Here is a 12998-nt window from a genome sequence, read left to right as displayed (position 1 = left end):
TTTAGGGTATTCTATACAGTTTGTTCAATGTTGTCTGACTCTCCAGATATAAATGAAAGGCAGAATTGTGTCTTTAGAGTTGTAAATGCTTGCCTGAGTGTCTTTTATTTAGGTACATATTAAAATTGTTCTTTATTATATTTTCATGTAACTTTGTTATGGAAAAAAATGTCAAAAGGAACCATTGGCCCCCCGGGCATCTTCACTTTATAAAATTTGTCCCTCTTTGCAAAAAGTTTGGACACCCCTGCTTTAACATTAACTAGTAATGACTTCATGAATTTCTTTACAAATACAATTTTAACCATTAGAAGAAAATTACTCAAAATCATCTCACAGATGTAACATTATCTACAGCTACTTTAAATTAGTATAAATGGTACTCAGAGTCTTTTTCTACAATTGATCTTTCTGACTTAACTTCAGTAATTCCATCCATCCATCCATCCATCCATCTTCTTCCGCTTTATCCGGGGCCGGGTCGCGGAGCCAGCAGCCTAAGCAGAGAAGCCCAGACCTCCCTCTCCCCAGCCACCTCCTCCAGCTTATCCGGGGGAACACCAAGGCGTTCCCAGGCCAGCCGAGAGATATAAACTCTCCAGAGTGTCCTGGGTCTGTCCCGGGGCCTCCTCCCGGTGGGACATGCCCGGAACACCTCATCCAGGAGGCGCCCAGGAGGTATCCTTGTCAGATGCCCGAACCACCTCAGCTGGCTCCTTTCGACGTGGAGGAGCAGCGGCTCTACTCTGAGCCCCTCCCGAATGGCCGAACTTCTCACCCTATCTCTAAGGGAGAGGCCAGCCACCCTTCGGAGGAAGCCCATTTCCGCCGCTTGTATCCGCGATCTCGTTCTTTCAGTGACTACCCACAGCTCGTGGCCATAGGTGAGGGTAGGGACGTAGATTGACCGGTAAATTGAGAGCTTCGCTTTTACACTCAGCTCCCTCTTCTCCCAGTGCAGCGTCCGCATCACTGCGGCTGCAGCACCAATCTGTCTGTCGATCTCCAGCTCCCTTCTCCCAAGGACCCCGAGATACTTGAACTCCTCCACTTGGGGCAGGAACTCATCCCCGACCCGGAGTGGGCACTCCACCCTTCTCCGGCTGAGAACCATGGCCTCAGATTTGGAGGTGCTGATCCTCATTCCCGCTGCTTCACACTCGGCTGCGAACCGTTCCAGTGCGAGCTGGAGGCCATCACTCGATGAAGCCAATAGAACCACATCATCCGCAAAAAACAGAGATGAGATTCTGAGGCCATCGAAGTGAAAGCCCTCCGCCACTTGGTTGCGCCTAGAAATCCTGTCCATAAAAATTATGAACAGAATCGGTGACAAAGGGCAGCCCTGGTGGAGCCCATCACCCACCGGGAACGAGTCCGACTTATTGCCGGCCATATGAACCAAGCTCTTGCAACGGTTGTACAGGGATCGAATGGCCCATAGCAATGGGCCAGACACCCCATACTCCCACAGCACCTCCCACAGGACACCCCGAGGGACACGGTCGAATGCCTTCTCCAAGTCCACAAAACACATGTAGACTGGTTGGGCAAACTCCCATGCACCCTCAAGTATCCTTGAGAGGATAAAGAGCTGGTCCAGTGTTCCGCGACCAGGACGAAAACCGCATTGTTCCTCCTGTATCTGAGGTTCGATTAGCGGACGAACTCTCCTTTCCAGCACCCTGGCATAGACTTTCCCAGGGACGCTGAGGAGTGTGATCCCCCTGTAGTTTGAACACACCCTCCGGTCCCCCTTCTTAAAGATGGGGACCACCACCCCGGTCTGCCAGTCCAGGGGTACTGTCCCTGATCTCCACACAACATTGTAGAGATGTGTCAACCAGGACAGTCCTACAACGTCCAGAGCCTTCAGGAACTCGGGGCGGACCTCATCCACACCAGGGGCTCTGCCACCAAGGAGTTGTTTAACTGCTTCAGTGCCTCCGCTCCTGGCCGACGCCCGGCACACAATGCACCCGACCCCTACGGCGCCTCCTGCGGGTGGTGGGCCTGCGGGAGGATGTGCCCATGTCCCCTTTTCGGGCTGTGCCCGGCCGGGCCCCATGGACTAAGGCCCAGCCACCAGACGCTCGCCCTCGGGCACCCTCCCCGGGCCTGGCTCCAGGGCGGGGCCCCGGTAACCCTATCCCGGGCAGGGTAAACTGTTCCCTCGATGTTTTTCTCATAAGGGTCTTCTGACACTACAGTAATTACTTCCTCTAAACCATCAATGTGTCTTTTAGACCCCATTCCTACAAGACTGCTCAAAGAAGTCCTTAAATATGATCAACCTATCTCTAAAAATTGGCTATGTACTACAGGTCTTCAAGCTGGCTGTAGTTAAACCTTTACTTAAAAAAACATCTCTAGACACAGCTGTCTTAGCTGAATATAGGCCAATCACCAACCTTCCTTTCATATCAAAAATTCTTGAAAGAGTAGTTGTCAAACAGCTAACAGATCATCTGCAGAGGAATGGCTTATTTGAAGAGTTTCAGTCAGGTTTCAGAGCTCATCACAGCACAGAAACAGCTTTAGTGAAGGTTACAAATGATCTTCTTATGGCCTCTGACAGTGGACTCATCTCTGTGCTTGTCCTGCTAGACCTCAGTGCAGCGTTCGACACTGTCAACCATAATATGCTATAAGAGCATGCTGTAGGTATTACAGGTACTGCACTGCAGTGGTTTGTATCATATCTATCTAATAGCGTCCAATTTGTAGATGTAAATGGAGAGTCCTCTTCACATGCTGAGGTTAGTTATGTTTCACAGGGTTCAGTGCTAGGGCCAATTCTGTTTACATTATACATGCTTCCCTTAGGCAGTATCATCAGATGACATAGCATACATTTTCACTGCTATGCAGATGACACTATCACACAATCTATCCATGAAGCCAGATAACACACACCAATTAGTTAAACTGCAGGAATGTCTTAAAGACATAAAGACCTGGATGACCTCTAACTTTCTGCTTCTTAATTCAGATAAAACTGAGGTCATTGAGGCCCTGAAAATCTTAGAAATATGGTATCTAACGAGATTCTTACTCTAGATTGCATTACCTTGGCCTCCAGGAACACTGTGAGGAACCTTGGAGTGATTTTTGACCAGGATATGTCCTTCAATGCACATATTAAACAAATATGTAGGACTGCTTTCTTCCATTTGCGCAACATCTCTAAAATTAGAAATATCCTGTCTCAGAGTGACGATGAAAACCTAGTTCATGCATTTGTTACTTCTAGGTTGAACTACTTTAATTCATTATTATCAAACTCCCTGAAAAGCCTTCAATTAATCCAAAATGCTGCAGCAAGAGTACTGACAGGGACTAGAAAGAGAAAGCATATTTCTCCTGTATTGGCTTCCCTACATTGGCTTCCTGTTAAATCCAGAATTGAATTCAAAATCCTGCTCCTCACATACAAGGTCTTAAATAATCAGGCCCCATCTTATCTTAATGTCCTTGTAGTACCATATCACCCTATTAGAGCACTTCGCTCTCACACTGCGGGCTTACTTGTTGTTTCTAGAGTATTTAAAAGTAGAATGGGAGGGAGAGCCTTCAGTTTTCAGGCCCCCCTTCTATGGAACCAGCTTCCAGTTTGGATTAGGGAGACAGACACTGTCTCTACTTTTAAGATTGGGCTTAAAACTTTCCTTCTTGCTAAAGCATATAGTTAGGGCTGGATCAGGTGACCCTGATGCATTGAGTATTTCCTTTTCAGTCACCTTTCTCACTGAACATTAATAGACCTCTCTGCTAAATCACACTTATTATTAATCTCTCACTCTCTTCCACAGCATGTCTTTCATCCTGTCTTCCTTGTCTCACCCCAGCCAGTCGCAGCAGATGGCCCCGCCCCTCCCTGAGCCTGGTTCTGCCAGAGGTTTTTTCCTGTTAAAAGGGAGTTTTTCCTTCCCACTGCCGCCAAAGTGCTTGCTCATAGGGTGTCATATGAGTGTTGGGATTTTTCACTTTATGTATTATTGTAGGGTCGACCTTACAATATAAAGTGCCTTGAGATGACTGTTGTTGTGATTTGGCGCTATATAAATAAAAATTGAAAATTGAATTGAATTGTACCCTGCCTCTATCCTTATGACAGTGGACGTGGGCTCCAAATTCTGTTTTTTAGGCAAAATGTTTTTCATCATCATTGATAATTTTATGGTTCTACTTTTGTCATAATCCATTATCGTTATGACTGATAAATGTTGTGCTTACACTGAGCTTGGGTACATTTCATTAGACCTATAAAATAGCCCGAGGAGGTTTGGGGTTTTTTTGTTTTGTTTTGTTTTGTTTTTTTAGAAATATTTGTGTACCACATTTGTTTTGAATGACATTTACAAACTGTTATTTGTGAAGTACGTAACGCCAATCACCTATCAACAACACTCTGTTAGGATTGTTACATCTATTGTTACCATTAAGTGTTTTCGTAAAAGAGAAAACCAATTTATTCTGTTCGGCTCTCTGGTGATCAATGGTAGTGCTGGGCTGGACCCTATTTTGATTGAAAACATTCTTCAGAGATTTTGGTCAACACTGACCTGACAGTATCATGATTTGTCAGCTGTGCACGCCCTGTCATGTTCGAGAAACCAGTTTGAGATGACCGGAGGATGTAACATAGTGTGTGATCCAGCTGGAAGCAGCAATAAGAAGACTGGTACACTGAAGGCAGGGACACGGTCAGAAGTAGGCCATGGAATTCAAATGCAATTGGTATTAAGAGGCTCAAAGTGCCAAGACTAAATCTTCCACACCATCACTGACATCCTGAACTGTTGACATAAGGCAGGATGGAGCCATGCTTTCATGTTTATGCCAAATTTATGCAAAATTCTAATCCTACCATCCAACACAAATCAGCTCTTCAGACCAGACAATATTCTTCCCATCTTCTGTTCTTAGCTAACAATTGTGTCACGCAGTGTGATGTTTCACTGGTGTAGCCCATCTGCTTCAAGGATGAATGTGCTGTGCATTTAGAGATGCTGCTCTTCATATGATGGTTATGCATATCTACATATGAATATCTAGTGGTTGAGTCACTGTTGCCCTCCTATCAGCTTGAGGCAAAAAAAATAGCTCTGCTTGTTCTGACTTGGCAACATTTTATTCCAAATCCCCTTCCTAATGCAACCTTGCAGTGATTTGCATTGTGGACTGGAATTGAATCAACAACTTCTCACTTGCCAAGCGAACTGTGGAGCCAAAAATAAATTATATATAATACAGTTTTACCTTCAAATGATCAACCAATATCTACTCACTTCTTTTCTTAGACTTAGACATTGATTGCTATATAAAAAATAGTATTTCAGTTCCAATCTCACTGATACACAGTTTCATTTTTTTTAAAGTAAGTGTGATCACCAACAATTAAGAAACAATGCTGAATTACAAAAAAATGATCTCAAAATCACTAGTTTCCACCAATTTAATATTTATGTAAATTTACAAGGAAATATGAGATGTTTTACAGACTTTTATTCTGTGTGAGGAAACTGTACACGTCTTTTTTCAAGCCCCTCTGTCAGTTTGTCAGGTACTGAAAAACTGAATGTTTGTAGCACTTATGAGGTCAGTGATACATTTGTGGCTAATATGGTCCGCTGCTGAGCAGTCGCGTGGCAAAAACACAATGCCTCCCAAAACTACGAAGCAACATCCAAAACAGCAAAAGCCTAGCCTTGTCCAAGATCCGGAACAACAAGCTAGTGAGGTTACGGAAGATGAGCTAACTACACATGCTAATGCTAACGAAGTTGTCCCGACATCCATACTTCAGTCAATGCAAGTAGACTTTGGGAAAAGATGTGATTCTATGCTTGCCGAAATCAAAGCCGTGAGATGTGACATACAACCTTTGGTAACCCGTGTCACGCTGGCAGAGGACAGAATTGGAACAAACGAGGATGACATTGCTGCTGTTAAAGCTACGAACACCGCTATGGAAACAAAGTTGGAGATAATCACACGCAAGGTAGAAGAGCTAGACAATAATAGCTGAAGAATTAATATTCGCTTGGTGGGCCTACTTGAAGGAGAAGAGGGCAAAGATATGTGTGGATTCCTAACTAAGTGGATCCCAGAGGTGCTGGGGATTCAATCCTTCCCAGAACCCATAGTGATTGAGCAAGCCCACAGAATCGGGAGACCCCGGGATGCTTCAAAGTCGACAGTAAATCCATCACGTCCCCGTGAGGTGATACTGAAGTTTTTAAACTCTGCTGATAAGGTTCGGGTTCTAAGAATCGCCAGGCAAAAGGGCAGTGTACTTTATAAGGGCAAGAGAGTCATGTTCTTTCCAGACTTCTCAGTGAAGCTCCATAAACAACAAAGGTTATTTGACCCAGTTAAAAACCAGCTGTTAACCCTTCGCATTCCGGACCTCCGTTTTGGTATTTACCCAGCAAGGATGTTGATAACCTTTCAACCTAGTTAATTTTTTCTACTTTATTAGTTTTATTATTAGAGACCGGCTTTGTTCTTTGGTTTGTTTGCTTGTTTGTTTTGGCTGCTCCTCTGCAAGGTAATTCATAACTCAGTACCATTTAACCTTGTTAACATTATTAGTGATTGTTATGGCAAATATCTTATTGTCCAATATGAGATAGCCTCACACAAATTGAACTTGGTTAATATATATGGATGCAATAATGACAATCCATCATTTTTTAGAAATCTGTTTTTGTCCCTTGCGTCACTTCCGGGATATCTCATTATTGGGGGAGATTTTTGTCTGCTTATTTTGTTGGTTTTTGTTTTTTGCCCTTTATCCCCGTCCCTCTTCTCCGCTGTTTTTTTCTTTCTTTTTTACCTCTTTCTTTCTCCCTTTTCTTTTCGTCATTCAAGTCTGTGCTGTATCTAGCAAGTGAAAATAAAAAATAAAATAAACAATAAAAGGTGAATCAAATAGATCATTACGGCAAGGCTGGGATGGTCCATTTGGTTAAGTAAATCCGTTGGGCATCTTTCTTCGCCTTTAGACAATAATTTTGATGGCAAAAGAACCAAACGGGACAGGCAAAAAAAAAAAGAAAAAAGAAAAAAAAAGAAAGAAAGAAAAGATCACTCCACTGTTTCATTTCAACTAAATTTACCCAACTTACCATTATTTACCACTAGATGGCGACTGCAATCTTTCTGGTTGAAAGATCCAGAATTCTTGGAAAATATTGGAAAGCAAATAGATTATTACTTTGCTTATAATACAACTCAAACTACGGCTACTATAAAATGGGAGACCTTTAAAGCTTTCCTGAGAGGGCAAATGATCAGTTTTACAAGTTTTAAACATAAAGCATCTGGAATTGGTTGAATGGCCATTTTTATTTTAAGTTTTGAAAAAGTTTGGTATTGGAAACAGATTCTTTAAATGGATTCAATTGACATACTCCAATCCTCAAGCAGAGATTTTAAGTCTTTTTTCCACAACATTCAGATTATTTTGTGGAACTAGACAAGGATGCCCCTTGTCACCTCTCTTGTTCACTTTGGCAATTGAGCCTCTTGCAAGGGCAATTCGGAATCATAAAGACATATCAGGAATTAAAGTAGGCAATGTTGACCACCGTATTGCCCTATATGTAGATGATGTGATCCTGTTCTGCACCAATTTAAACAAATCAGTACATCCATATTAAGTCTTATAAATACATTTAGTACATTTTCTGGTTAAAAAATAAATTTTAATAAGTCTGAAATATTATTTTTGAATAAAAACGAAAGAAAAAAATCCTCCAATCAACACTCCCTTTCTGCGATCTGAACATGGGTTTACTTATCTGGGTGTGAAATTAACTCCCTCAATTGAAAATATTCTTGCATCCAATTATAATTCCTTAACGACGTCAGTTACTACACTCCTAAATAGATAGATGAAATTACCTATATCTTTAATTGGTCATAATATTATACTAAAAATGTCAATTTTGCCCAAATATCTTTACCTTTTTCAATCAATACCTCTCTCTCCACCAAAATCTTTCTTTTCTGATTTGCAAAAACTATTCCGAAACTTTATTTGGAATAACAAAAGACCAAGGCTCAGAATCTCTTTACTATACCCTCCTTATGAAAGAGGGGGTTTACAACTTCCTAATTTAACGTGGTACTTCTGGGCTGCTCAAATCAGAGCGGCAATGTTTTATTTTGTTAATGAGCAGACTCCAGCGAGGGTTTCTATGGAGTCCACAGTCCCCCTAACTTATATCTTTATTCAGCCGACAGGAAGACACTACTTAAGTAAACTAAGAACCCTTTTTTAAAAAACACTATAATGATCTGGTATGAAACACATAACTACTTGGGAGAAACGTCACAACTTTCTAGGTTCACTCCAATATTTGGAAATAACAGCTTTCCTCCTGGTAGAGCGGATGCAGGCTTTAAACTTTGGTTCAATCAAGGTATAAGTAGGGCTGTTCCATATAACGATATATATCGGATGACGATAGAAAAACGTCTATCGTTTCATTTTACGCTATCGTTTGTTTCGTGGTGTCGCAAAATAAACTGTTTACGGCAATATTTTTTCATTATTTTGATGGTCACTGTAGTGGCTATATTAATTTCCTAAAGTTCTCTCTTTCTCTTATATTTAATATAACCACACTACAGACGGACAAGCGCTTGTTTTTATGCGTTGTCGTTAGCAACAACGACGGTAAAACCACCTCGTGTCCGCTTGTTTATTTTCCACATAAACCTTTCACAATAAAGCTCAAGATCCTGTTGAGACTTTTCAAAATAAACTGAATCACGTGAAAGATGCAGAGTATTTACAGATGAGAAGCAAAAAAGAGCCGTCAGGTGCTAAAAAATAAACCTTAGACTCAAACGTTAGAACAGGCTTTTCCCCGCAGCACGCTGTGTAATAAATACTCACAAAGAAAACGGCGGCAGTTACAACCTATGTCTAAAAATGTATCGTTTCATGCATCAGTTAAAATACTCGACTCCAGGTACGCGACGCCCAGCTGGAAACACTTCACGCAAGTTGAGCTGCCCGACATTCACAGAATTTACAGAAAATGTTACATTTTTGTGATTTATATCGTTATCGGACGATAGATGTCTTAATATCGGGATATGAGATTTTGGTCATATCGCACAGCCCTAGGTATAAGAAGTGTCTGATATATTTAGGAATAATACTCTTATGTCTTTTGAACAACTTAGAAGTACCCTTTTCTATTCCTGTCAAACATTTTTTTAAATTTCTTCAATTAAGAAATTTTATCTTAACCACACAAGGTAACAGCTTAGAAATCCCCACCTACTCATCTCTAGAGAATACAGTTATAAATCATCAAAATGGGAGAGGCCAAGTTTCTGCATTATACAAATTATTTATGGAAAATTCCAAAGATTCAACACAGTCTATTTTAGAGGCATGGAGGAAAGATTTGCAAATGGATATATCTGATGACGATTGGTATAAATCATGCTCCTTGGCCCAGAGTCAGACAATTAATGTGCAATCTGAACTACTTTAATATAAATGGTTAACAAGACAATATATTACTCCGTCAAAAAAGTATCATTTTAACCCAAACATCCCAGACACCTGTATTAAGTGTGGAGTGGATGGGGGCTCTTTACTTCACTTCACTTTTTTGGGAAAAGGTAATAAATCTGTTAAGTCAAATCATTGGTGATGTGATTCCACTTAAACCCAAATTATGTATTTTAAATATATACCCGAATAATTTTGTACCCGCTGCAAACAATAGAGCTTTGAAAACGATCGGACTTTTGGAAGCCAAGCTCTGTAGTACTATGTGTTGAAAAAATAAAAAAATATGTGGACTATCTCGGTGGCTTAATGGACTGACATCTATACTAACTATGGAGAAAATAACGTATGCATTAAGAAATAAACTGGACAAGTTTTGGGCTATATGGTCAAAATTCTACAACTTTTTTCGAGAACTGTAACGTATACACTGTGGACTTAAAGGCTTGAAGTGCTAACTCGATTTGTATATCTGCCCTCTCTTTCTGTTATGGTTTGCTTTGTTTTTGTTTTATTATTATGTTGTTTTTATTTTTTTTTATGCTCATGGTGTATTGTGTAAAACTTGTTAAAACCAATAAATAAATGTTTTTAAAAAAGTGATACATTTTCTCTAGCAGTCAGAAAGTTGTTCAAAGTACAAAGGCTTTTTTTGTCCTGCTTTACTTACATGACTTTCTGTTTGCATGCAGTGTCTGGGTCTGAAGCGGTGTACTGCACCACGACTTCATCCACAGCAAGATCCTCTGATTTTGTCGCAAACTTCTCCTTTGGATCAAAGACTGGAGCTTCATTCACATCCTTCACATTCACCAACACTGTGGCGGTAGAAGTGACCACAGAAAGACCAGGAGTAAAAGGAATCTCATTCTCCACTGAAACCAACAGAGTGTGCTTCCTGGCCCTCTCAAAGTCCAGCTCCTGGTTGGAAGGAAGGAAGAGAAAAAACACATAATAAGGGTTTTGGCACAGAGTTTTATTAGGTAACAAGAAATCAAACAAAATGCTTTCTGTCAACTAAATAAAATATTCATAGATGATAAATATTATGAATGAATTCCTGATTTTCTTCCTACATTTGCAGTAGAAAGGATTCCTTCCTGTTTATTAGTTCCTGTTTTTACTGTGAAAAGTCCACCAGGATCACCACTGACAATCTTGAACTTGGCATTCCAGGCTGGAGTTTGTGGTTCATCCTCATCTGTTACGATCATCCTAACCACCACAACATCCTTTTTGTTTTCATCAACTCTTGCATTATACTGTGAGAAAATAAAGGAGGGGTCAGAAATCATGGCAGTGAAAACAGGTGTTATGCCTCAATAGGAATGGAGAATAATGGTCTCATTTTGTAGTCTGTGTCATTATATTAGGTTCATTACTTTATGCAAGTCTGCAACTGTGCAGTAAATAAATTTAATTCACTAAACATGTGGCACATTTAGTTTTTAACTGCATTTGCAGATTTTACATGTGCTGTCAAAGACTCACCATTCTCTATACAAACCAGGAACACACTATGAAAGTCGTTGGGGCCGATCAAACAAGACAATTTCTTGTGTGTTGCACAAAAAAACCACAACACACAATTTATGTTGCTCATTAGTTTTCTTGCTGTTTGTTTTGAAAGATTTAGATTCATTCAAACTTTTGCCACTTATTGGAAGATCATTTTGTATATACATATAAATTTATTTTTGTCATTGTGGGTTTTTGCTCTGTCAGTATGTGTGAGTGCAACATTAGTAATGCAGTTAGATACAGACTGAATGTGTTATGCTTTAACAGAGTGAAAAGGCAGCAGTTAAACAGGAAGTTTCCAGTTACTAGTGCTTCATACTTACAGATTTCTGAGTGAAGATTGGAGCGTTGTCATTGCTGTCCGTCACCGTGAGAATGACTTGTGTTTGTCCAGTTAATCCTTCTCCCGCCAGATCTGCTGCTTGTACTGTCAGAGTGTACTGTGGATATTTCTGTTAAGAGACGGGGACTGCTAAGGTAGATCAGCTCAACAACAGGAAGGAAGAACCACTGACATCAGTTTACACACCTCTGTAACACACAGCTTTCAAACTGACTAAAGCGCTTCATCCATGAAGGAGTGGCATTCTGCTCATTTAATATTTTGCTTATGACAAAAACCTGCAAACCTGATGCTAATAACTGATATTAGCCTTGGGCAAAATTTTTAAAACAAAGCATTCCTTGATCATTTGGCATGAGCCTGTTTGCAGTTGCTCTGTCAAGTCAGTCTCAAGGAGTTTTACGATGCTGCACCAAAAATGCTCTGATCTCCCTCAGTTTGCATGGAAGACACTGACTTTTCCGACAAAATATTCGTCAAGTATAAATAGTTTGTCCTGAAGTATGACACAAACCAGAAATGGAGACAGTCTCTGAGAATAGGTATAGTTTGCGTCACAATTAAGTTTCACTATCAGGCAGGCAGACTACTGATCCTGATTCATTACAAAATGCTTTTCTTCGGCCCTTAAGTGTAAAGGGACACTTATATGCTAAATATGTTTAACAAATCTTACCTCTCTGTCTAGTCCTTTACCAGTGACTCTGATGCTTCCAGTAACTGGGTTGATTTCAAACATGTTGTCAGTGGGCAGCGGTGGGTTCTGGTTCAGAATACGATAGCGGACATCTGAGTTGTAACTATCTGGCTCATCGTCATCTTTGGCCTCAACCCTAACCACCTCAGTCCCTGGAGTGGAGGAATTCAGAAAAAATAAATCAAGAGCATAAGTTTCCGACGGTCTTCACAGTGCTTCATTTAACAGATTTACTAAATAAAAGTGGACTTGAGGCAAAGAGTCAAATCATTCTCTGGTGCTTTAGGTGTCATTTTGATTTTCTGGGTATCTTAAGATTCATTAAATATATTGGACTTAGGGAAAGCTCCATCATGGATAAGAGTTATAAACAGCAAAAAAACAAACAAAAAAACATCCAAAGAAGTCCAGTGGCAATAAGGTTGCTATACATACCGATGGCCGTGGCCTCAGCAACATTTACATTGTACTCTTTCGTAAAATAAGGTTTGTTGTCGTTCCGATCGATCACATTGACTATAATCTCCATGGGATCCTCAGCTTGTCCTGCTCCGTCAGCCACAGCATGTATTTCAAACTACACAGACAAGATTTTAACATGTTTCTTCAGAAAGTGTCAGATTCACTTTTAAATTGATTCAATTATCTCTACACCTTCAATCTACACACAATACAAACAAGGCAAATATTTCAGAGTCTTAAGGTGACTGTTGTTGTGACTTGATGCTATATTTAAAAAACAAAACAAAAAACAAAATTTGAATGAATGAATTTATATATATATATATATATATATTTTGGAAACAAAAGCAAAAAAACAAAAACTGTGAAAAGACTTATTGGCTGGATAATTGATCATTTAGTGTAGATATTGTGAGGCCTCACTTGTTGTTTAC

The 12998-nt window shown here is 40.3% G+C and overlaps 1 protein-coding gene across 1 annotated transcript in view; it reads right to left on the bottom strand.

Annotated features, from left to right (window-relative positions):
- The window catches only part of LOC100706561 (cadherin-1), a 69462-nt gene that overhangs the window by 27224 nt on the left and 29240 nt on the right, over positions 1-12998 (bottom strand). The window contains exons 7-11 of the mRNA XM_025898518.1: positions 12538-12679; positions 12082-12254; positions 11386-11514; positions 10618-10803; positions 10212-10462 (exon numbers count right to left, since the gene is read on the bottom strand). Of these exons, the coding sequence (XP_025754303.1) occupies positions 10212-10462; positions 10618-10803; positions 11386-11514; positions 12082-12254; positions 12538-12679 (881 nt within the window). The remainder of the gene's footprint in view (positions 1-10211; positions 10463-10617; positions 10804-11385; positions 11515-12081; positions 12255-12537; positions 12680-12998) is intronic.

The sequence above is a fragment of the Oreochromis niloticus genome, linkage group LG14 (genome assembly GCF_001858045.2).
Source record: "Oreochromis niloticus isolate F11D_XX linkage group LG14, O_niloticus_UMD_NMBU, whole genome shotgun sequence".
NCBI classification, from domain to species: domain Eukaryota; kingdom Metazoa; phylum Chordata; class Actinopteri; order Cichliformes; family Cichlidae; genus Oreochromis; species Oreochromis niloticus.
Note: the sequence above shows the minus strand (reverse complement) of the source record. Positions and strands in the feature narration are given on the sequence as shown.